This window comes from Metarhizium album, assembly GCF_000804445.1.
Source record: "Metarhizium album ARSEF 1941 chromosome Unknown scaffold_18, whole genome shotgun sequence".
NCBI classification, from domain to species: Eukaryota; Fungi; Ascomycota; class Sordariomycetes; order Hypocreales; family Clavicipitaceae; genus Metarhizium; species Metarhizium album.
This window is the reverse complement of record NW_024467592.1, coordinates 256,208-281,468: the sequence shown is the minus strand read 5'-3', so window position 1 is coordinate 281,468 and position 25,261 is coordinate 256,208. Positions and strand designations below refer to the sequence as shown.

Below are 25,261 nucleotides of genomic sequence, written 5' to 3'. Positions count from 1 at the left end.
ATTCGATGACTCCTGTACTAGCATATCTCCGTGGACTTTTCCCATTGGACTTGCGTACCCTCTCCGGACTGTGATAATCGAGTTGGGTCGCAACAAAAAGGTGGAACTGTTATCTATTGAGAGAAGTCGATAACGCGGCTAACGTCTGCCCTGCCTTTTTTTTTGTTCCGCTTCGTCTTCTTCTAGCATGCAAGCCTTGCATTTCTACAAACGATATACCTCAGCTAGTTGTCTAATTCGCGAGTGCAACGTATCCCGTACCATCATGACCAAATAGTTCTTTCACCACTTCCAAGACATCCGTGATCGAGTCTTACTCTCCGAACAAACGACGAACTCGCCTTAAAACGCTGTCCTTCTCGGGATCGTATGGATGGTCCTTGCTGGGAATCTCGAGAACGGTAGGAAAAGCTGCAGTGTATGTGTCAATTCGATGCCGTATTCTGTCCGCAATCTACCCCAATTGGTCAGTTGATTCACGTCGAAACTGTGACAAGCGCACGTATCCACACTGACGTGTTGGTTGATCAAGACGATGCCGATGTCTTTTCGGTCCTGGGTAAATCGATCAAAGGCCGATTCAATGGCCGCCGTGTCCGTCTTGCCGTCTACAACGAGGAAGTTCTTTTGAGCGTCGGCGCCAGCTGTGACATGCTGTGACTGGCTGCTTAGTAGTTGACATGAAAACGTTACCGCCATCCGATGGATTGTGCACTCACGCCGATGCCTGCGAGAAGCAAGCCCGTCACCGAGTCCTGGCTGCGTTAGCCAAGAGTCCCGTCTCTATTGGCGAGGAGAATGTTGCCTCATGGACCGACCTACCTCGTCGCCAATGACGGCGAGAAACTCTCGGTTCTTGTAATCTGCTTGATTGGCCATGTTGACTTTCGAGGCGACGAGCTGGCTGCGGCAAGTCCGCCGTTTTACTCCGTATGGCTTGATGCGATGCTGAGGGTTGGAGTTGGCCTCCACTGTGACGGCGGCGCAAGCCCAGGCTGGCAGGCGGTGAGAAGCGGTCTCTCTCAAGGGCCCCAGTGAGTTGCTGCATCCGCCTGGCAACGACCTGCTTGGTCCCCCCACCGCCCGCAAAGTGCTGAAGCTGGCGCCTGCAACATTGAGTGGAGCCCGAGGAGGCCATGTAAACACACTCCGACCATCCCTCCTTTCACTCGCTCGACAAAGGGACCTCGCGGCGCCTTTCGCCTGTGAATTTTCCTCCGTGTGGCGCGGGATACGGCTGTGCGTCTTCGTGAGTTGGTAGTCAGCACGAATTTTCTTGTCGCCCTCGTTGCTGCCTTGATTATCTTGCCGCACAACCTGACAGTACACGGAAATATGCCTCGACTTGTGCGACGACGGCCCCTTTGGGACCGCATGACGTCGATGCTGAACCCCATGGATTTCTTGCTTTGGCTTTCAGAGGAGATAGAAACGAGGGACTGGGACTCGGGTCTTGTGGGAACGCAGCTTGGTCTGGGGTTGAACTTTCTGTTTCTCCTTGCTCGGGCGAACTCGGGCTCCAAGCAGGCAAGTGATGAGATTTTTGGCGACGAGAGTCCGTCGCGCTGGCTGTCGGTACTTGTGAGTACTTCAAATCTGTTGGAAGCTTGGAATTCCCTCGATGTAATGGACTAACGTGACCAATCCATAGGTTTATCCGCTGTCCTGGGGGCTGATGGTGTTTTCCATCGTCAATGCCGTTTATACTGTCACGCGGACTAGAAAGTATAGGCTGTTTGAGGCGAGGATTGATGTGAAACCGAGCACATCCTCTGTTAGACGCGTCAAAATCCAGTCTTCGCCGGTGGCTTCGTCGCCGCTGCGCTACATCGCCGACATGATTGCTTCAGATTCTGCCGAATCGAGAGCCCATCCTGACAAGAGCCGGGATGTGTGGGAGCTTTCCATCTGGGACCCTCTCCCTGTTTGTATTAGGTTGGCCTGCCTGTTCAGTCCGGGCCATGTGCTCGTCTACCTCATCTTCCTGCCTCTGGCGCCTCTAGATCCTCGCCCCAGCGTCACAGTGTTTAACTCGCTGATTATGCAAGTGGTCCTGTCTACCCAGATGCTTTTGCTATCATCAAGATATTCTCAGCAGTCCAAAGATAGCGCCATCGTTCAGAAGGAAGTTTTCCATGAATACGACACCAAATTTGTGCAGCCACGAATCCACCCGATTGTCAGAGACGCTGGGACTCAAATGTCGGAAGATCAACCCGCAATTTCGAGAGAGTTTGTCCAGGTAGGAACACCGACGACGCTCATCAGGCGGTCGTTCATCTCACATGGAAACCCGCACGTCGACTCAGAGGAAGCCACACCCATCAGAGGGTTTTACAATTCCAATGTCAGCAGTGGGAACGTCATGAGACCACAGATGTTTACGCCTTCCACTGTCGGCCGGCGAACGGAGTTATTCACCCCTGCAGTGAGCAGTCATCGATATCCTGGTATCCGACACAGCTTGCCGGCTGGCCATACCCCGAGTAGTACTACTCCTCCATCATACACACCTGCTCCGCCGTCAACCTCCACAATGGGCACGTCAACGGGCGTGAATGCCAATTTTGGAGGCAGCCTCTGCTTGTCCTCGCACCAAAAATCACCGTTAAAGAAGGCCATGAGTATGGGCGACATGAACAGCGACAACATTCTGCCTGGGAGTCCTACAGAAGTGGCATATGATCAGCGCGGCCAGGAGCCCCCGAGCAGTCCGACGAAATACTCGGAAAACAGGCGGTTCACGGGCATGAATATAAACAGCTCACCGCATCCGTTTGCTAACATGGGTAAGCATTCAGCATCTGAAAGGTTCCCTAAGCGGTGGCGAGGATAGTCGGTCATCATTATGGAGCGAGAACAATTTCCTTGAGACTGGCTGGATGGCATTATATGGCGTTTGTACATTTAGGTTATGCCGGGAGCTGGGACCGTCTTTTCACCAAGTGCTACATTCTAATACACAAAGTTCACGAATCTAGGGACCTCCCTAGATCCCGATGCTTGGCCGCAAGTAAATCATGTCTGTAGGCTGCCAAGGCCGGCGGTCGCTCAGAATCAATCGGAGGAACAGTTGATCAGTTCCAGATTGTCGCGACGCGGGCAAACAGACGGGCCGCGCCTGCTTCTGCAAATACACCAGCATATTGCCTTCCGTCTGGCTTGGTACAATGAACAAGCACGAGGGGAAAAGGCAAACCCAAGACTCCTTAATTCCCAAGGTACTTGACTCTGGGACCTCGATTTTGGTCCTTGAGCCGCCGAGTTGTCCCATCCATTTATTCTTATTTTGCACTGGCTCGGCCCGAGCTCTAGACGCCCAGCTGGAAGCACCTGACGAACCGGACGAGATTCGCTGCCAGCTGCCAGCTGGCCATGCGCTGTTCGGCGAGTAGTAAGGGCTTCGCGTCAACTGGTAACACTGGGTGCCCCTTAACTGGAACCTGCTGACATGCCGTCGTCTCTCCCCCCCAAGGCGTCTGGCCAGACTTCGACAAAACCTGGACAGTCCTCAAAACAGCCCAAGCCAGCAGCTGGAAGAAACTCATCCGTCTGCGCCCATGGGTCGTCCTCCATCAGCTCCTGGGTCAAGAGCATATTACCTAGCCACCGACCAGAGCGTAGGGGCACACTCCGTCGTCGAGGCTACTGGGAACAGCAGGAGATGACGCATTCGAACTCGGACGATTCACATCGTGCAGCATTGGACAGACGGACTAGGAGGGGCGCAACAGGTGGGTCAAGTCATATTACTGAATGGAACATGGCAAGAGATCTACCTGACGGCGCGAGCATCTCCCATGGGGATGGAGGAGCCTTGGGTCTTGATGCAGATCGGAGATGGAGCTGGGCTCCTTGCGACGATACTGTTCGTGGTACCACAGACATGCCAGACAAGATACAGGAACAAAGGTCTCCAGAGGTAGATCAAAGTCAGGTCAATACTGCAGCTATTAGCAGTTCGGCGTCACAGTCGGAATCCATAACTGAGCTTCAGTTGGTTCAGAAGAAGAAAGAGGCACGTCGCCTTCGACGTAATCTGAAACAGAGCGGCGATTACCTTGGCGTTCAAGGTTTTAACCCAGAGACTGGTCAGCTCGATGTCATGACTTCGACGGATAGCGACAGAAGCAGCAGCCTTAGCCAAGAGACTCAGAAGAAACTCCTTATCCTTCGGAACACCTTGAGGGATGCTCGACATTCATACACCAGTGCAAAAGAGAAGAGAGAGAATGAAGGAAAAAAGATTCTGTGGAAGAATGAAAAAGAAAAGCTGCGCCGATTGGAGAAAGACAAGGAAGAGGTGAAGGACATCAACAAAACAGTGAAGTGGAAACGCCATGCACGGCAATGGTCATCAGCTCAGGAACCGGATTTGAGTCCTATCGCCCAGTCAGTTATTGGAACAGCAGGATCATCTCGTGGGTGAGCCACAGTGATGGATTCCCAAATGCCTTGACTGACATTTCCATATTATGGAGGGAATCACGGACCCAAAACTCCAAATTTGAGAAATGTGGTTCGATGTCAAGTCTCATTGATCTTGATCCATCTTGCAATCATTCTTTTCGTACTTCAGCCTTACACGGGGACCAGCCGCTTGCACGGAGTCCTGATTCAACAGCTACAGTCGTCAAGACGCCACATGGTCAAAGCCTTGCAGACCCTGCTGAATTCGGTTCATCGGCCTGGGAGCTATTCGTGAATGGTATAAGTTTCGAAAGTTCCGAAGAGCCCGTGCCCGCCAATGACCTGGACTCCGGCTTGGAAAGTAGGGAGATGTTGCACCCAAAGCATCATGAGAATGTTGAGAAGCCAGCGTCAGGTAGAAAATCAAATAACTGCGACCCAACTCCTTCCACTGCCATGAGAGAGCAAGGGAACCGTTCCGATGAGAATATTGAGCACCATGACCACCATGGGTCTTTTTTAGGCATGCGCCGCCAGAGAGGAGAGGAACCTAGAGGGGAAACACAGATAATTTCTTTGGCAGCACTGACAAGCAAACTTGCCAACCCGAGCATACTGTCACCGAAGCAGGAATTGAATCACAACGTTGTCAACCACTCAATACAATACAAGCAGGACAGAAGAGGCATGGCATTGAACCACGGCGAGAGGGAAGAGGAAGCCCAATCATCTTCCACAGTGACCACAGAACAGGTGCTACGAAGGCGCCAGTCCAAAGGCATTCAGCCTCCTCAGGGGGAACCCGTAACATTGACAGGTGCACGAGGAAAGCTCATACAAAATTGGGGTCACTGGATATCGAGAAGGAGAGGAACCCGACGTTCTGGAACCAACCAAGACGACACAGCACACATGCAAAACCTGCAACCATCGCAAGCGGGCCATCCTTCCACTGCTCTCGAAGTAGTACCACAAATCCCAGACAGTTGGGCGACAGATCTGACCTCCAAGCGCGGCCTCCAGATTTTCGCCCACAAGCCGGAGACGAACCCGGGGATGAAGACCCAGGCCACGACACACTGGCAGACAGGGGAGGAAGTCGAGGAACAACACCGACCTTTTCCGACTGCAGGAACAGACAAAGACATAAACAAGGATATCTTGAACCGAGAGAAGTGCGAAAGTGTTGCGTGGAAAGATGCCAGAACCAAGCAGCCAGTACCAGTAGGCTATGCATGCACACCCATCACCATCACTACTGGCTGCGGCCAACAACATTTCCAAGCGAAGCCCCGGAGAAATACCCAACCGAATACGGAGAGTCATTCAAGTCTACGGCTGGAGAGGCATCTCAGTGGCGTAGCATCCGACCTGCCTCTGGCCGCCAGGTCCGGACTCAACTCGGGGGCCGGTGCAACGAAACCCTTACAGAATCAATTGCTGAGAGTGGGCCATGCAAATCGCGGTATCGAAACAGATACTACATCGAAGGCCAGGCGGATGGCAAAGGACAAGAGCATTCAGAAGAGCACCGGGGCTGTCGCAAAGATCGGAACGACAGCGAGAACGGATGTGGTTGGGTCCAAGCCGGAAGACGTAGTCAGCGCGTCAGAGGCAGAAATTGGTCTCAAGAAATTAGTGGTCCACGACTTGGAGAAGAGGTCCAAAGTGGTATCCGAGACGTCGAACAAGTGCGAGGCAAACGATACCAACAGGGGAACCGAACACAAGGGCGTCATCCAAGAACAGGTCGGGCCCGTGGTACAAAGAGACGAGCCGGACGAGCTGAGCGACATGGGCCACGCACCGGGAAGCTTTCCCGGTACCAAAGTTGGAGACACTGGCGGCGACGGTTGCGAAGGCTCTTCCGACGGCAACGGAAAAGGCGCCGGTATTCCTCTTATGGCTGTTAAAGAGCACCTGGAGATGGTGAGATGCCATTTACTTGCATTCTTTCTTCTGTACTGGGACATTGTCGGCCCAGTTTTTGATTCCGGATCAGAGTACTGGGAAAGAAACAGGAGACATGAGTCAACGCTGGCCGATTGTTTTGCCTTGGTGGTTGCGCTACCGGGAGCAATCCTCGCTGTCATGGGCCTTGTTTAGGTGATGAGGCTGGCAACTCTATGTGGAGAGAATTCCGAATACGTGATGGACTTGCTATGCGACATTTTGCATGCGTGGGGATTCCCATAGCATGCAACATGGCTCCCGGTTCCCGAACTGAGCCTGAAATAGATATTCAACGCGGTACCGAGTAACCTAGTACCACTGGCGACGGTCACAAGCTTTGCCCGAGCGGGCCTATGTGTGGCGTCCGATGGGGGCCGGTTCGCCGAAAGCGCAGACCAGCAGAGGTCAGTCAGCCAGCGACCGGGTCAAGGCCAATGCCGCGGAAGGAGTTGGTGATTAGGAATGGCGTTTGTTACGGAGTAGACGAGTTGATTATACGGGAAGGATGAGCATGGCTGGCTTGCAGGGTACATGGGCCGTCGGGTCAGCTCATGAACGTGTGGATGCCGATCGCCGCAAGGGGGCTTTCGAAGTTTAGGCTGAAGGGAAACGGGCGCCGCTGTTGGCTGCACAGTCGACGATGAACGAGGCTTTACAAAACAACAGTGTTAGTTGACGGGGCTAGTATTCCTAGGTAGTTATTTGTGTAGGTAGTCGTGAAGAAGTGAGTTACGGCCGGGTAACCAGGCATCTGGGCAACGCCACATACTGAAGTACCAGGCATCTTGCGTGACATTGCCACCAGCCTACGGCAAAGCTGCAGAATTCAGAACCGTACTTCACAAAAGCCGTTGGCGATAGGAACAAATCACGAGTTCAGGGCAGGGCTGCGGAGTCGTAGTCCCTTTTTGCTCAGTCAATCCGCCACCATGATCTCGCAATCAAGCGACACTCCCTAGGTACGTCAGCTTAATCGCAATTTCCCTACCCGGACAATTTTTAGTTTTTCCATGACATACATACCTACTTGAGTAGCATCTTGACCTGAGTACACGGACCGATGGGGCTGCTCCAGCGGGTTCGGAATCGCCAACTCGGCTGGTGGCTCCGAACATCGGAGGTCCCAATGCCGGTTCTGCGAAAACAGCTGCTCTGGCGTCTCCTGCGCCTCGCCGACAAATGCAGAATTATAAAATGAGCTCTGGGGCCCGTGATGTCTTTTCCATCATTTGCTGGCCGAGCTCCTTTTTTTTTTCATTCACATATTCAAGGCCAACGCCGCCGTGGTGGTTCAACGCACACGACGGCATCAGTACTGCACTTAAGGCCGCTCGGCACTGTTTGCCGTCTGACCAATAGGCGACAGATAAAAACAAATCCCACGCGGAAGTTCGGCACCTTTCGTTGGTCTCGCGCGTCAGCGGCGCTCAAGTGCTTCTCGCGGAATCGGTCTGATTTAAACAGAGTTTCTCTCCTCCTTTCATCATCTTCCTCTTCTCCTCCCCCCCCGGGCTCACCCTCATATTTACGTGTTGCTTGGCCAATCATTCGTCACAATGCCTGGTCCTGAGAGGAATCCACAGACCCTATACGACAAGGTTCTTTCGAGTCACATCGTTGATGAGAAGCTCGATGGCACAATCTTGCTGTACATCGGTATGATATGCATGTTGCTTCCAGCTCCTACGACTAACGACTGACTTTTGCTGCGTCTAGACAGACACTTGGTCCATGAGGTGACTTCGCCGGTATGTTTGTGCCACTGCCGCGACGATGCGCAATGATACATGAAGGAGGCGCTGACGAGTTGCAGCAAGCATTCGAGGGGCTGAAAAATGCTGGTCGGAGAGTTCGTCGACCAGACTGCACCCTGGCTACGACTGATCACGTAGGTTCTGCCATGGCCACCGCGCGACAGTGCCTTTCATACGAGGCGCCGCGAATGTTTGCTGACGAGATCAAAGAACGTCCCTACCACATCAAGAAAAGGCATGAAAGACATTGCGAGCTTCATCGAGGAAGACGACTCCAGGACCCAATGCGTCACCCTTGAAGAAAACGTCAAGGATTTCGGCCTGACCTACTTTGGTCTCGGCGACAAGCGTCAGGGCATCGTTCACGTCATCGGCCCGGAGCAGGGCTTCACTCTTCCTGGAACCACCGTCGTCTGCGGAGACAGCCACACCTCTACCCATGGCGCTTTTGGTTCTCTCGCTTTCGGCATTGGTACCAGTGAGGTCGAGCACGTCCTGGCTACCCAATGTCTGATTACCAAGCGTAGCAAAAACATGCGAATTCAGGTGGATGGCGAGCTGGCTCCAGGCGTGAGCTCCAAGGACATCATCCTCCATGCCATCGGCAGGATTGGTACAGCTGGTGGCACCGGTGCTGTCATTGAGTTTTGTGGCTCCGTCATTCGCGGCCTGAGCATGGAAGCTCGCATGTCCATCTGCAACATGTCCATCGAGGGCGGTGCTCGTGCCGGCATGGTCGCTCCCGATGAGACCACCTTTGAGTACCTCAAAGGCCGCCCGTTGGCGCCCAAGTTCGGTACCGACGAGTGGAACAGGGCCACGGCTTACTGGAGGGCCCTGCAATCCGATCCCGGCGCCAAGTACGACATCGATGTCTTTATTGACGGCAAAGACATTGTCCCCACCGTTACTTGGGGAACCTCTCCCGAGGATGTCGTTGCCATTACCGGCGTCGTGCCTGACCCCGAGACGTTCTCCACCGAGGCCAAGAAGTCTGCTGGGCGTAGAATGCTCGAGTACATGGGCCTGACCGCTGGCACGCCCATGGAGGAGATTGTGGTTGACAAGGTGTTTATTGGATCTTGCACCAACTCTCGTATTGAGGACCTGCGTGCTGCCGCTTACGTCGTCAAGGGCAAGAAGGTCGCTCCCAATATTAAGCGAGCCATGGTTGTCCCTGGCTCTGGTCTCGTCAAGACGCAGGCTGAGGAGGAGGGCCTCGACCAGGTGTTCCTTGACGCTGGATTCGAGTGGCGCGAGGCCGGCTGCAGCATGTGCCTGGGCATGAACCCGGACATCCTCTCTCCCCAGGAGCGATGTGCCAGCACGTCCAACCGAAACTTTGAGGGCCGCCAGGGAGCCGGCGGCCGAACACATCTGATGTCTCCTGTCATGGCTGCGGCTGCCGCCATCGTCGGCAAGCTTGCTGATGTGCGCAAGTTGGCCAGCTACGAAGTCAGCCCACATGTCGTGGCCAGCATCACCCCGTCCACCTCACAAAAGGCCCATGTGGATGAGAGGGTCGCCACCGATGCTCACGAGCGAGAGGTCATTGGCGACCAGCCCGAAGATTCGGAGCCTCACACCAACACTTTGGTTCCTTCATCCAATGGCAGCTCCGCGTCCGCCGGGCTCCCCAAGTTCCTCAGTCACAAGGGCATCGCGGCGCCCCTGGACATGGCCAACGTCGACACTGACGCCATCATACCGAAGCAGTTTTTGAAGACCATCAAGCGAACGGGGCTGGGCACCGCGCTCTTCCACGCGTTGCGGTACGGCCAGGACGGCTCGGACAATCCCGACTTTGTCCTCAACAAGGAGCCTTACCGCAACGCCAAGATCCTTGTCTGCACCGGGCCCAACTTTGGCTGTGGCTCATCCCGAGAGCACGCCCCCTGGGCCCTCCTAGACTTTGGCATCAAGTGTGTCATTGCCCCCTCCTTTGCCGACATCTTCTTCAACAACACCTTCAAGAACGGCATGCTGCCCATCAAGATGGAGAACAAATCCGACCTCGACGCCATCGCCGACGAGGCCCGTGCCGGCCGCGAAATCGAGATCGACCTGCCCGGCCAGCGAATCAAGAATTCCGTCGGCGACACAATCTGCGCCTTTGACGTGGAAGAGTTCCGCAAACACTGCCTGGTCAACGGCCTGGATGACATCGGGCTCACCATGCAGATGGAGGATAAGATTGGCGAGTTCGAGAAGAAAATGACGGAGAAGACGCCATGGCTGGATGGCACCGCGTACCTGAAGAGACCCGGCCAGGGAGGCAGATTGGCCGCCAAGGCGGTGCCTGTGCCCAGGACGAATAGAAACGAGGAGAAGAAGGAGCCGCTGGAGTGGTGAGGAACGTTTTGCAAAGAGCATGGGATCAAGGTATTCAAAACAAGGGTAAGCGGGTTTAAGGGTTTAATGCGACTAGTTGTGGCATCGGGATGAATCATTACAACGAATGGATCTACGAGCACATGATGGGTTCTTCACCCATGGACTCTTGAAGGGGGAAAAAAAAAGAAGCCCCTTGCTTTTTACCGGGTTCACCAAAGGCAGGGATCGAAAAAAAAAGAATTAATAAATAGTTCAATGGCAGCTCCCCTGGATACAATGTTTCGCTTGTATAACCAATCGTAAAGGGACTCTGATACCTAACAGCAACTTGCAATAATAGCAAATTCTGAAAAAGCGTTGCAAGTGATGATGATGACGAAACTCACGGTGAATAAACACATTGGCTACAAGTAGACTTTGCAAGGACTTTGGAGGAAGAATATGGCCGTGGCATTGTGCAGAGATGAAATGGATCTTGAAATCGAGGCTTTTGGGGAACTTGTCCACTTGACCGCTTCAGCGCCACGACGCGCAGTGCGCTCCAGAAGATCCCACGTTCCTGGACAACTGCCGAAAGGCAGCCGGAGTGCGCACCGCACGCCAGACTCGAAAATGGGTGCAGGAATCCGTCAAACCAGGCCAGACGCCCACCGAGATTGCTGCCGGAGTCGAAGACAGCGGCCGAGCCCTCCTGGACAAGACCGGGCTGGAGCCCGGACGAGGCCTACAATCCGGCCCTGCGTTTTCCACGGGACTGTCGCTCAACCACTGCGTGGCGCATCACACGACGAAGCCGGGGCACAAGGACGTGGTGCCTCGGCACCGGGACGTCATGAAGGTCGACTTTGGGGTCCGCGTAAACGGCTGGATTGTCGACGGCGCGTTTACCATGTCGTTTGACCCGACGTACGACAAGCTCCTGGCCGAGAGGGGCAAGACGTACCCCGTGAAGCCGGTGCGGAACCTCTGCGGACGTGACATCAAACGCTATCGCATTCACGGCGAGAGACGGTCCCGTCTGCCAGGAACTCGGACCAGACCAAGATGGACGAGGGCGACGTCTTTGCCATCGAGACGTTTGGTAGCCCGGGACGTGGCTTCATCCGCGACGGCGCAAGTCTGGCCCGGGCCATGTCATGTATGCCAAGTGTGCTCATGTCTCGACAGCCAGGTAAGTTATCTACGGCTACGGCCTGAAACACAGCGCCCCGGAGCGCGTCTCTGTCCCCCCCTGAGCTGGGCGACTAAGCTGTACAGGACGATCAAGGAGAATTTCGGGACGCTCGTCCTTTGTCGTCGGTACCTGCATCATATCGGGCTGGACCGGTATCTGGCCGCGGTAGGTTTTGCGACCGCGTACGAGGGGGCGAAGCCTGCTGACTGATGCAAGGTGGATTGCCTCGTGTCGAATGGAATCCTCGATGATTACGCGCCTCTGATGGACGTTCCCGCGAGTCAAAGAAGGAGGTGATTAGTCGCGGCAAGGACCGTTGAACGACGGCCGACGCTTCGCTTAGTGATGCCGGGCAATGGGAGACTTGGCCCTACGCTACTTTGGCATTGTAAAGGCCGATTCAACACGGCGCCCAGAAGACGGTCCAGTTAGCTCGGGGAGGGACGGTGCTCAAAGTTGTCCATCACGGCGGCTAGTTCAACGCTTTCGCGGCAACGGGTTTCAACACCGATGAGAACAAGGCTGCTTCAACGCCAGGTCTTGGGAGAAGAGGGACTGTGTTATTGCGCCCGCTAGACTACACTCGTCGATGTGAAACCATTTCTTGTCAAGACTTGAGCTCAACGGCTGTTCTTCATCCCCCAACTCGCCGCCCTTGGATCCTCGCCGCCCCCCAGGCCAGGCCAGGCCAGGCCCGGGCGAGAGGGAGTTACTCACTCGGACACTTGTCTTCGCGAAAGGTGACGACGACAAAACTGTCCTTGGAAGCAGTCGACTTGAGGTAGGGGCCCTGGACGACCAGCCCCTTGTCATACCACAGGTTGTCGATGCGCAGCTTGACGGCACACTGGCCCAGGAGGCGGTTGTCCGGGTCGGCGCAGTCGTTTTCGCCCCAGAAGTTGACGTAGTACTGGTACTCGCCGGCGGCAGCGTACAGGTTGCCGCCGTAGCCGAACTTGGGCGAGTTGGCGGCGACGAGGGCCCCCTTGGGCGTGTACGCGTTGCCCTCGACATCGAAGAGCCAGAAGCGGGCGCGGTTCATGAGCTTCTGGTAGTACGTGTTTGGGGCCAGGCACTGTCCCACGCTCTGGCACACCCTGAAGTGCACCGGCTTGGTGCTGGGCCCGAAGGCCAGGTAGTTCCAGTCGGAGGGCTGGTGGCCCAGCGTTTCGCCCTTGCTGTTCTGGATCGTGTAGCAGCCGCCGTACTGGATCCCAGACGGGACCTCGCGTGTGTCTGGGCGCGAGCCGGCCGCGTCTTGCTTGTACATGCCGGCCGGGGAGGCGAGGGAGGAGTGAGCCGCCATGGCCATGGCCAGAATCGCTGTGAGAACGCATTTGATGGAGGCTGGCATTGTAGCTTTGCTGGATGAACCGATGTGTAGTTTGCTCGGTATGGTCTGGCTGAGAAGGATGTCATGACAGGACAGCAAGTCGGGAACAGCGCCCTAGTTATATGTCCCGTCTGGCCGTGGGAAACATTGCGATATTGGAGACCCGCGACGTATGCCATGTCGTATCGGGGGACTGATGGAGGACTCGGGAGCGCTTGGATCACAACACATGCAAGGCGCTGACGGCGTGCGATGCTGGCCGAGTCAGACCTTGGTTGTCGACGTTGAGGGTCGCATTGCCGACGGCCATGGACGGCACCACATGGCACACGGAGGGAGTCAGGAACGTACGGTTTATTGCTTTCGGGAACGGCTCCGCAGCCTACGCGCTTGGGACACGATTCCGGTCTGCGTCGAGTTGAGCGCTCTGCCCACTGGCGTCCAGCATGACTGACAGTTTGTGCTACCACGGGTGACCGCGATGGCAGGAAGGTGTCGCGTCTATGGACTGCGATGAAGTGGCTCTGTGCATCGTATGCTCGCTTCGCTCATGTTGGAATGTTACATCTTCTTACGGTACTACCGCGGAAAGCCGGCCCAAACGTTGACGGACATGTCTGAACAGAGGTCAGACGCAGGTCGGGGACATGTCTGAAAAGAGGCCAGAGGCAGACTGTGGAAAGAGGATGAGTCTTTTCGTGTTGGAGGTGCAACGGGTCGATGACCAAAGATGTGCTGATAAGTCGTTCAAACAGAAACCGAACTGACTGCCAGAGAAGCCTGTCCTCTGGACCCGGAAACAAGCCCATCTGCCTCTGCGCCGTCCTATGCTCTCGCACCCCGCGTCTTCTACCTCCAATCGGACCTGCTTCCTGGCCCAGTGGCCAGAGAGTTGTCGTTATCGTGGTAGGACATGAGTGGCGGGTTGCGAGTCAGCCGCCCCAACAAGGATACCAGCACATCACGATCCCTCGATGATGTCTCGAGAGGCGGGTGGTGTTCTGTCATGTAACGAGCAGGATTTCTCGTCGTGCTCCACGACTCACAGCAGACATGCATCAATGTAGCCATGCAACGACGAATCACGAATGTGTCGTCAACTCTTGACATTGGGCCCCAGTGGTGTGCAAGGACATTACCCTCTCTCAAGAAGAAGGTCCTGTAATCGACTCGAGCATCAACTAGTGCCCTTGGTATTCACTTGTCAGACTCGAACTGGAAGCAACTTGTAGAGACGAGATGGTATAGGAAAGGCGAGCTGTGCCATGACAGTGTTTGTCTCGAATATGATGGCGACGCCGCAATGCAATGGACACAAGGCTGGGTCCGAGTCACCGATCTGCGAGACTTTTGCCCATGTTTCTTCAGAACAGCTGTATCTCGAGAGTCAGCGTAGTCGTCTCAGACAATTTCATCACTCGCACCGACGTTGATACGGTCAAGGATGGACGATTCGTCACACAGGGCAATTTGAAGAAACGAGACCGTTGGCTGTGACAATAGTAGCGCTTGATCAGGACAACATGCAGACGACCATGAGGTTGCCCGTTTGCTCAACTTTGATCGGGCCCATTGGCGGTGTGGCCTCGCGCCGTCTGGCTCCAAGTCCGTCGGGAGGCACCGTGAGTGGTGGAATGAACGCCTGTATCCGAGCGGGCATGATGTGGTTGTCTCCAAATGATGTGAGCTTGTCTCTGTGCAAGTTGCTGGCTCTCCCCACGCGTGACAGCACGCTGATTTGAATTCTAGCCAAGCCCACAGCTTCGAGAAATCTCACCGGAGAAAGAGCAAGACGAAGCCGTCGCTCCAGGCCGTTTCAATCCTGTCTAGTCACCGCTTCAAAGGACGTATCGTACATGGCAAGGGCTAGGCTCACTCTTGAAGTTGCCGCCGAGGGGGGAGGGCACCCAAGCTTCCAAGGTAATCTTCAAGTCAAGACGGACACAGAGCCTAGATACTGCCACTATGCAGCCAACAAATTCGCAGGTTGATGGTTCGTGATACTCCGGGTTATCAACAGCAGAGGGACAGAAAGTCGCGCTGCTTCCGCGAAGGTGACGGGCTCGAAACCATGATCCAGTCGATGGAAGGGCAATGATGGCGGGAAAGAATCGCCAACATGGCAGAAAGGTGCCTCTGGGGGCGCAGCTGGGTCTAGCTACTCACCAAGCTCGTCGTGGCGTGCCCGCACCGTTTTGTGTGACCGTGAAACTGCGACAAGAGACGTCTGCCTGAGGACGAGAGGCGAGGGGATGCTCGAGAATTTCTAAGAATAGCCACGCCTGCGGTCTCGGATGCCTCTCAGGCATTCACTCATCGTTACATCCTTGCTGTCCGACTCGACTCTCGACTTGTAACGTGGTATGGAGGTGCGGCTGTCTTCCCATAAAACGGTGGCGCCGAGTCTGGACGAACTTGTGGGGGCGACTCGGAGTCGACTGGAAACAAGGTCGATACACGAACGTCGAGGCTGGGAAGCTGATGAGAATAGGGCTGCAATGCGTATTGGACCCGCTATGGGAATCGTCGAGGTGTCGAGGCAAGAAAGTTTTGGATGCCTCCGAGCAATCAGTCATCCCATTGGTGTTGTTGTTCCACGTAGAACACGGACTATTGACTATTGACACAGACAAGCTCGGTAGGCAGCGAGACTTGGACTGGTCTTGAAGAGGCAAAGGCCGGCCGCGATGCCAAAATTTGGGTTATACAACAGGCGCTGCAGCACCGTCGTTTGCTGCCGGAACTCTCACCGAAGCCAGACAACAACGCAGTCCACATGCAGAACGGACAACGCAGTGGAAGGTGCTCGAGGGTAAAAGCCGTTTGACGTTTTCTGCGTAGACGTGGCGCAGACCGAAAAGTATGGAGGGAGAGTGGGCGACCAAGTGCCCAGGCCAACCATTTCTTGTACATGAATTTCCGGCCACGAAGCGCTCCGATGCATCGTGGCATGCATCATACATCGAGAAGAAAGAATGAATGGGTCAAGGAGGCAAGACGTTCGCATCCTAGGCTGACGAGCGAATACCTGGGATGGGCGCTAACTTGCCGTCACAACTAGCAGATACTGAATGCTTGGGTCAGGGCTCGCGAGGCTTTCTACAACCGTTGTAAGTAGACTGTCAGACGCAGCGGGATACATCGGGTTGGGCTTCTGAGCTGGGAGGGGTATATTTGGTCGTAACGATGATATTGAATCGTTCAGGCTCGTAGTAATCCAACCACTTTGGCCGACCTGGATGCGCTCCAGTAGAGGCAGCCGCCCGAGAATGTTCTTTGACGTGTATTCCTGATCGATTGTGAACGGAGAATAAACAATGTGGCCAAGACAGCCCAATTACTGTCGACTTGCGAGCTGCTGGGCAGACCTGCATGTCCATCCATGTTGACCGAGTACCGCCCGCTCAGCTCTCTGAGCAGGGGTCTTTGTCCAGGGCCGAACGGGCCTTTGACTGCGTCCTTGTGTCTGGAGTAACAATACTCGGAAGTATCCGAAAAGCCAAAACGACACGCACGATCATCTTGTACGGATAAGCCAACGCTAGATGAGCCGCATTTGAAGGTATGCAGCCACATGGGTCCAAGTTGAACTATCACCTAGACTTCAACCCGTGCTGATCACCTTAGCACCGAGACTTAACAAGGAGGCCGACAGGCTCTGTTGTGTCCACACAGCCGTTCAAGTGTTTCCCCTGATGCCCATGGTCTGAGGCTTGTCAGGCAACAGTGAGTGAAAATTATCAGTCTCGAAGTTCACATCTGCCGACAACACTTGCAGTGCTGTGCATTCCGTTGACGCCTTGGCAGCATGTGGCGTTGAGTTTGGGCCGTGTGTGTAAGTGTGTGGGAGGAACTTTGCAAGATGTGTTTGGCATAATTGGGAGGGTGCATTTCTTGATATCGTCCAAGTGACTGGCTCATGTTGTTTTCATACCCGGAAGCTTCTCAAGATCTCCCTGCATCACTGCAATGCTTCCTCCAGAGTAGGTCGGCCATGTGAGATGGGAGAAGCCTTCCGATACTGGAGATACTGGTGAGTAAGATGATGTACAATCGAGACGTATCAGCGCTTCTGACAAGGCCGGACGAATGCTCGACCCCGACCAGAGAGGTTTGGCAGCTTACACTGCCTGATGCGTGCATGAGAGTCTGCTTGTTTTCATGCGTCATGCGTGGAAAACTAGAGCTTTTGGAATTGAAGAACACGGACGCTTTGTGCTGGAACCCCTGTGCTTGTTGCTTCGCTGCTCGACTTTGTCGATACATCCGCCGGCTTACTCACTTCAGAACACAATAAACGCTCTCTTGTGAGGTGCCTGATTGACACCATGCATGTATGAGCCCCATACCGTGTTCCGTTTTGCGTGTGAAGTCGTCTTCCCCTGGTCGCTTCGATGCAACCCTCAGCAACGAGATGGCTGCGCGGACACACAACCCAGGGGGTATGCATGTAACCTTGTTGCATGCGGGATGCCAAATTAAAAATCTGCCTATTCAAAAGCGGAAATCGAAGTCTGCAGCTAGGATATGGTAACCATCGTGCTGGGATACCGCAGCGATGCTGGACACAAATGGAAGGATTTCTGCCACGGAATGCTGGGCGGCATACAGCAGGGGAACCAGACGATTCCATCCCAGTAATCGTTTTTGTCGTCTCTCTTCCCGTCTATCGACCGGCCCTGCTGACAAGGGCGCTTGGACATGTGCTTCTTTCGTTGGTTGTTATTCGTCGCCGTTGTTTGTGCAAAGTCTCTTCTCACTTTGCATCCTCCGAGGAAGGCGTTCTTTCCAGGGGAGAGCTAGGGAAGCCCTGGACCTATTGACAAGGCGGAACTGTGTCAAAGTCCTCCGCGAACTGGGCATTTTGTCTGGGTTGCCAGTCCTTAAGTATTCCGCCTCCTCGTATCTCCGGCATTTTCTCGCAGCGCTCTCGAGTGCCGAGACTGTCTCGCTTCATTTCAATCTGCAACAGCAGCATGTCAGATTGGTAACGCACCTATTTCTGGAACACGGCTGCACTCATTTGCTGAATCAGTTGACCAAATATGCCGAGGCCCTCGACTTCCTCAACCCTGTTTTCTGCATTGGATGATGCTGAGGTCATGGGAGCCTCGCAGCCTCTCCATGATTGGACGCCCCGAGTGTTGGGGCCGTTACGTAATACCGGATATGACGGAGCTGACACAATTCCAGGCTCAAACCTCGTTGCTCATGGTGGCGGACCTGATCATTCTTTCAGTGAGCTTCGAATTGTCAGTGGCCCCGGCTATGGCGGTCCAACGGCCAGTGACCACAGAGTTGGTGGTCATACATCAGAGTATGTCATGTCTTTTTTGGCAATTCGCCATGGCCCTTCAGTTTCACTTTGTTCCTTGACGTGGATACAAACTGTTCAAAGCCATGGGATAGACCAAGTTTCGTTGATATCGGATGGCTGACGTATTGAGATAGCACTCTTCGTCCACAAACCGTCGAACAAGGTGTCTCCGTTCCGCCGCGAGGATACACAGGCGGAGCAGGTTACCCGTCTCAACTCCAAAACACACAGAACCATGTTAATCTGGAATACCCAAACCAAGAAAATCCGACTTTTCATAGTGGCCACTTGACGGGCCAGGGTCTGCCGCCAACGACAGCATCATCGGCAACCTACCAAGGCTATCCATACCCCCTGATCTTGGATGGGGTAAGATCCCACGGAGACAGTCGTCGGGCAGACAATCTCGGTGCCCCGGTAGGTTGGAGAGAATATGGCCCTGTTGTGTCGAATGATCAATCGCAAGCGCATATGCTGCCAGGCAGTCTGGCCACGGGGTCAACAAGCACAACCACAAGCATTAACTCTGGGTCAGGAACATATCACGCGTATAGCGAAGTCGTTAGTGCCAGCGCATCTTGTGCGTTTCCACACGAGCCCTCTATCACAACCGGGGACCCACGTCTGGCCTTGAGGCAACATAAGCCCTACCACCAACCCCCCTCGAAGCATAAAGCTTCCTGGCCACATGAAGATGAGCGTCCCCAACGTCCAAGGTATTCAGCGGAATTACGCCACGGTATGCTTCTGGAGAACATACCGGACCACCAGACCGGGGACAGCTCATTGTCTAATACTCGACCAACCACAAAGCAAACTGGACTTCAAGGGAATCATTATAAATGGGCTTGCCCTCATGCCAAGGCGTCCAACGACTGCAAGCACCCCTGCTACAAGAAAGGATTTCCAGATTTATCCCGTGTCAAGCAACACCTGAATCGCTGTCATGTGATTGAAAACGACAAAGGTACTCAAAATCGTCGGCAAGTGACGGGGAACCATAGGATGAAGACTATCACGGAAGACCAACGGCAGAAATTGAGTGGGAAGATGTCGATCCACGATGAAAAGACTTGGTATCACATCTTTGAAATTGTGTTCACGGATCATCCTAAGCCCAGCAGTCCGTATGTTGATTGCAATATTCCCGAGGATTTCCGAGGAATCAAGGATTGTTTCGAATCCAATATGCGGGCTCAGATACACCATTACATGACCGAACACCAGGCTCAGACACCGCAAAGCTCCGCCGAGTGGACGGATTTTTTGATCGAGATTCCTATTATGGTGTTGGGCGACATACTTCAATGCAGGAGCACCGGATCTTCTCCAGGTTGCCAGCCCAGGAACTCCCGAATTATAAACTGTTCTCATGGCCAACACAGGCCGCAGCCTGAACAGCAATGTGAGCACGCAAGTGATGCTGTTGCAGTTCGTGAGCATTCAACAGTGTCCAATTCCTTGAACTGGACATCGGATCATGGCGTGAGGCAAAGCATGCATGACCAAATTCATCATGTCAACCGAGGTGAAGTGCCTATGGTTGAAATGCCTGCGCAGCAGCCAAGCAACCCACACACGATACAAGACGCCCCGAGCTTCATTGTTCCCGAATCCTCGCCGTCGGCTGAGGCTGGTTTCCATGCCACAACTCCAAATCTTGCCAGCCGCGATGTTCCCGATGCACTGGATGACTTTGGCAGTCGCGGGCAGGAAAATCGCGGAAGCATTGGTTGCCCTTCAACTGCCTTGGATATGGGACAGTCGGCATCAACTGGCTCTTGTGAGTTTGATATGGAGCGACGGGAGCTCTGTCAAAGCACAATGCAGCACCAGCAGCGGTACAATTGGGAGCAGGGTCAGTATCAACAGCAAGTACAAGTTGAGGAGACAGGACCGCCGCTGCAGCTACAACTTTCTCCGGGCCGGAATGAGTACTCGAGTTTTCTATATTCCAATTATGAAACTATAGACAGCCATAACGGAACATCACCGTTCAGCTTCGAATCAAGGCGACCTACGAGATCTCGCGGGCCTGCCGCGGAGTAGCCGACCGACGGACGGTAAACCTGCGCGTGGAGTGCAAGTCGAATTCTGCCTCGGATGACGTAACAACAAAAAACTCGGGATAATTTCTGCGCTGTTACGTTTCGACAAAAGCATCCATCACGTTTACCATTGAAGACATGCATACATGCACCGTATCCATGTCTAGCCGGCGGATATGATTTTGGCTGCATTTGGGCGAGTGATGCTATCGAGGGAGGGCTTTGATGCAAAGGGTCTGCGGACATGACGTCAGATATCGCGTCCAAATCGTCTACCTAGCATTGAGGCAATACTACTTGTAGTGCCTGTGTTCATCCATACGTTGTTTTTGGTAACTTGGCTGGAATGGAAGGACTGGTCAATGCCAACTCCTAGGAGTACATATGGAGCCTGTGAGCGGGAAAGACGTTTCTTTAGTCGGACCCATCAACAAGGAATGGACGAATGAACCACCACCCAAGTTGAGACCCACGGCACAAGGAAGGAGAAAAAATTGGTGAGGCGACTCTGTCCTCGTCCACGAATGACTTTTGAACAAGACATGGAGCCCTTCAAGTTGACGTGTCCCTTTGCAGCTTCAGTTTTGGCGCCTGTGCCAGCGGACTTGGGCAGCGGAGACCCTGGCGTACTCAACATTGGCTTTACTAGTCACTGCAATGCAACAATGAACTAGAAAGCCCAGAATTGACAGGACTTGGAAGCTGGCTTGTTGATCTTGGGTGGGGGGGGGGGTGGCCCATGGATGGCATGATACCAAGCTTCGAGTAAGAACAATGCTTTGCTGGCTCATCAAAATGCGACGTGGGTTTTCTGCTTGCGGGAAGACAACTTTTTTTTTTTTTGGATTGACCTCTTGCGATACAGCATAGGTGGAACATTTGCTCGGCAAGTTGTGTTTGGGTCAGGGGTCTGTGACAAGCCTTGCTGTTATTCAGATTGAAGCGCTTAATCGATAGTTTGACACTATCAAAACCATGGCAATAAATTTACTTACTCGCGCCTGTTAATACACTGAGCTCAGGTAATACTTCCGAAATGCAGCAAAGATCATGCACCGCTCTATGCTGGCGTTGCCCCAAAAATAGATGTCTCTACCTGACCTCGTCTTGTCGGTGCACTTGACTTGTCTAACGTTTTACTGTCGTCACCGTACTGCCAATGGCCTCGCTCATTGCAAGTTGAGTCGTGAGACGTGCTCTATACGTGCAGTTAGTGATTGCAACCTGCGGCCTGCGCTTTTTCTGCCACCACCATCAGATTTCTGGGAGAAACCTTGAAGTCGAAGATTGGCACAACATCGACCCCCTCTGCCCCTTGCTCCTGCAGATAGCAGTAGCGATCCATGGCGATCAAGCTCTCGACAACCTTGCTGCAAAGCACACCGAGCGTCCACAGGATGGCGATCTGGCCCTCGCAATCGCTATACCGCTCCTCGTAGGCCATCAACTCAGCGTCTGTGATGGTTTCGTGAGCCACATCCGTGCAGTCCATTGATCTACGTGCGTACTTGATGAAAGTAGCCATGTCCTGCTTCCGAATGCCCCACCTCGGCCGCTTTTCGTCCCCGACATTATTCACCTTTATCCCCTTGTCGTGCAACAGTTTCTCCAGGATTGAACGGTACAAACGACGCTTGGAAAACATCGAGTCTCCCGCCGCGACGCATTCCGGGCTCGGCCTCGTCCAGTTATTCGGCGCTTGACAAGCCGTCATGAGAGCGGTAGCACTCAGCGACACATTGCGTTCTCTCAACGCCGAGCTGATGGGGAAGCCGGCCGGCGAGGCGGGCGACCGGGGAACGATGTGATTGTAGCAGCAGCCCACGACGGCCAAGGCGTCAATACAGGACACTGTGGCAAAGTATCTGGCCATGTGCTCCGACAGACTCCCACACGCGTGGAGACCGACGAGCATGCAGCGCTCGCCCTCGGCCCAGTCTTCGACCAGGAACGCCAAATCTCGGGAGCCGTCAACCCAGTGCACGACTTGTTTCAGTCTGGTCTCTGGGATGCCCAGGGCGGCGGCTGCCGACCGTGACGCCGCGACCTGCGTCTCGCTGCCGTCCATGGCGAGACACCGCAGGTACGGGAACAAGTAGGCCAGGCTGATGGACAGGTAGCCTTGGCCGGAGCCCATGTCGACGATGCGGGTGATGCCTCTTCTTTGGCAGACGTTGTGGATATACGCGGCTGCTGCAGATACCTCGGAAACCTTCTTGGGCTTCATATGGGCCGTCAAAGCTTCTGGCAGAGCGAGCGTCGGACCTGGGCGACGGCTGCGAGGAAGCGCGAGCGACTTTAGTCTCGCCAACCAGTCGGTCAGCGAAGCCGGCCGGCTTTCGGCAGGCTGGGCTTGCTTTGAAAAACGACAGGATGCTGGGTCGAGTCCCTCATCGATGCCGTCGATGAGGTCTTGTTGTGCGAGACGGTGGCGCGGCCACGAAGACCACCAGTCTGTCCATTCTTGGGGCAGGGCTTGCCAGCCGTTGCGGAGCAGGGCGTCGTTGACGTGGATGCCGCCGGTGATTTGACGGACTAGCGGAGTATCAAGGAAGTGGCACAGATGAGCAGTGTAGTCTTCTATGCTGTCGTATGAGCTGGGCAGGGTTGGCGATACCATGGCCGTCAAGCTGAGGACTCGGGAGCAAGCTTTCAAAAATATCTGTGAAACCTGATGAGGCATGTGGGGTCACCCTGAGTTTCGGCAAGTCGGCCAGGGTTGCACTAGGCCTAGTTGGGACTTGACTACATGCGACTTGTATTATTCGCTCAGACACTTTTTACCCTTCGCCAGTATGTGTCAACATCTTGCGACTGTCGTCTGGAAATAATTGCCCATTAAGGAGTGCCCTCTTGGCACGCCTCGACATGGTCTGGGCTACAGACTCGCCGTCTTGGGGTGTGAATCCACCACCACCGCTGGATGCCATCTCGTAGCCTGCAGGTTTACTCCTACAATTACGGCCTACACCATCAAGCACGCCATGTCTCATAACTATCAACAACTCATGGCCAGACTCTCGTCCAAGACTGCGGTCAGCAGTTGCAGTCACGTCCAGGTCTGTCCTTGCAATGTTTGTGGTGGAAGAGTTGGCAGGGCTTTCGGACCAGCAGCCTCACCAGATCTGCTCTCAACCTCAACTTCTTTTCATTGTATGCCTGGTGAGAACCCCAACCCAAATCCAGTCACATGCAGTCAGCCACCTCTGTGTCACTATTTCATCAGGTTGACTTCCCTCGAGGTCAGCTCGGTAATCCTCTGCTCAGATAGGACGATAAATCTGCATCCCGTTCGTGTGGCTGGCTGCCTGGAGCTTCTCCAAGGGCAGCTGACGCGTGTGACAGCTCTTCTTGCAGATGAGATGTCTTTTGCAGTACGGACTAATGTGGAGAAATGCAAGCCTCGAAATTGCTCGTAAACATCGATTGATGCCCAACTGCTGTCGCCTCTCGAGCCCAGCGGCTAGCTTGGCTGCTAGTACGTCGTCGAGAAGGGGGCGTGTTATTTTTCTCCAGAAATTGATGGTCTTTTGACGGTAGGCTATGTCCTGATGTAGTCACTAGAAGCCAGTATTTTTTCCTCCGTCCATTCGCTCGCGGTGCCATGGCATCACAAAAGGAAACAGTACGTCTGACGTCTGCCGGGTAGCCATCAATGCGAGAGCGCTTGGGAGCCTGAAGGAAACATTCTCAGCCCTATTTATACAGGCTTGTTTAGACTAAAAGACATTGAATCTTTGTCTTACGATATACTCGGGGATTTTGCAAAATTCATCCCGGCATCCCGCCGGTGAAAGATGAATGTCGTACTCAGGGGCCAGCAACATCTTGCCGTGGACGTTATCGAACGCCCTGTGGTGGACTTCGAATTTTTGAAAAAGGAGCTGAGTGCCCCAAGTTTCAACGACGTCCATGAGCTTCCATGGCTGGCTGGAAGTCCCATGCCTCCTTGACTGCTTACCTACTAATTCACGGCCTCACGAAATATCAGTCGTGACAGAAACCATAAATCTCCGTTTTGTGTAGGAGTCTGGGCGCATATTCTTGGAACCTACTCTACGATATTTGGACGCAGCCTTTTGGACTAGATACCTCTTTGTGTGAGGTCTCGGGACAATTGCGTTATCCGCAGCAAGACAGCTCTGGCGTCCAGTCCAAAGTTTCCTGCATACGACGAGAGCTCGACAAGTGTGCATATGGCTTCATTATTTCGTATACAGCCTTGAACCAGCGCAAGAGCGACTACCACATGGCTGCAAGTAACCAGATGCTGCCATCAGGCATGAATTGGGAATCGTGGAGTCAGATCTCTGGGAGCTTCCGGAAGGCAGCCCTCACAACAACTGCGGACAAGCGGAATCATTATGGGGAGCTTCGACTATCGCGGCTCAGAAAAATCTCCAGCTAGTGCAGCCTGTGCGGTTCTCGAGATGGGCTAGTAGCGGTGATGAGCGGATACGAGTCCAGATTCGCCACATACAGCCAGCAACGCGAAGCATATATGGTCCCCGTCGTCACGGCTTTAATCCTATCGTTCTTGACTGCCATCAAGTCGGACTTTAAGCAGATGGCCTGAAAGGCAATCCTGCGTTCCAGCAAGCGTCATGGGAATTTACATTGTTTTCCATTATGGCGCCGCTCGTCTTGGCCATGAGAGGATTTGTGCTGGTGCTTTTGAATGTATTTTCCAACTACCTCAGTACCAAGACGTTTCAAAGAAGCAGAATGCCAGTCTGGACCAGACTAGAGGTTGAGACTGATATTCAGGTTTGATCAGGCTTCTCGGTGGCTAACGGTCAGCTTGCTCAAGATGCGTCACAAATCGAATTCGTACCGTTTACTCCATAGCTCTAAAGCCTTCTCTGTTTGTGAGGTGACTTGACATTATTTTGTACAAGATCGTCACGCCCTGGAAAATCCCGTATTCGCAATGTATCC

The 25,261-nt window shown here is 54.0% G+C and overlaps 6 protein-coding genes across 6 annotated transcripts; 3 read left to right on the top strand and 3 right to left on the bottom strand.

The window, feature by feature from the left end:
* Positions 1-313: 313 nt before the first annotated feature.
* On the bottom strand, positions 314-879 carry MAM_06143 (Vacuolar ATP synthase subunit F; the record flags this gene model as incomplete). Its single annotated transcript, XM_040824941.1, has 4 exons — positions 314-454; positions 517-654; positions 720-755; positions 823-879. The coding sequence occupies 4 exons, from the start codon at positions 877-879 to the stop codon at positions 314-316; spliced, it is 372 nt and encodes a 123-aa protein (XP_040677104.1).
* Positions 880-1,335: 456 nt separating this feature from the next.
* MAM_06142 (uncharacterized protein) lies at positions 1,336-6,516 on the top strand (the record flags this gene model as incomplete). Its single annotated transcript, XM_040824940.1, has 4 exons — positions 1,336-1,581; positions 1,652-2,789; positions 3,885-4,421; positions 4,631-6,516. 4 exons carry the CDS (start codon positions 1,336-1,338, stop codon positions 6,514-6,516), a joined length of 3,807 nt encoding a protein of 1,268 aa, XP_040677103.1.
* Positions 6,517-7,919: 1,403 nt separating this feature from the next.
* On the top strand, positions 7,920-10,469 carry MAM_06141 (3-isopropylmalate dehydratase; the record flags this gene model as incomplete). Its single annotated transcript, XM_040824939.1, has 4 exons — positions 7,920-8,019; positions 8,080-8,111; positions 8,177-8,251; positions 8,328-10,469. The coding sequence occupies 4 exons, from the start codon at positions 7,920-7,922 to the stop codon at positions 10,467-10,469; spliced, it is 2,349 nt and encodes a 782-aa protein (XP_040677102.1).
* Positions 10,470-10,892: 423 nt separating this feature from the next.
* Positions 10,893-11,699, top strand: MAM_06140 (Peptidase M24A, methionine aminopeptidase, subfamily 2; the record flags this gene model as incomplete). The annotated part of the gene is made up of 4 exons (XM_040824938.1): positions 10,893-10,985; positions 11,056-11,406; positions 11,460-11,589; positions 11,656-11,699. 4 exons carry the CDS (start codon positions 10,893-10,895, stop codon positions 11,697-11,699), a joined length of 618 nt encoding a protein of 205 aa, XP_040677101.1.
* A 635-nt stretch (positions 11,700-12,334) lies between these two features.
* Positions 12,335-12,979, bottom strand: MAM_06139 (uncharacterized protein; the record flags this gene model as incomplete). Its single annotated transcript, XM_040824937.1, has 1 exon — positions 12,335-12,979. One exon carries the CDS (start codon positions 12,977-12,979, stop codon positions 12,335-12,337), a length of 645 nt encoding a protein of 214 aa, XP_040677100.1.
* An 8,554-nt stretch (positions 12,980-21,533) lies between these two features.
* Positions 21,534-23,006, bottom strand: MAM_06138 (uncharacterized protein; the record flags this gene model as incomplete). Its single annotated transcript, XM_040824936.1, has 1 exon — positions 21,534-23,006. One exon carries the CDS (start codon positions 23,004-23,006, stop codon positions 21,534-21,536), a length of 1,473 nt encoding a protein of 490 aa, XP_040677099.1.
* Positions 23,007-25,261: the final 2,255 nt, after the last annotated feature.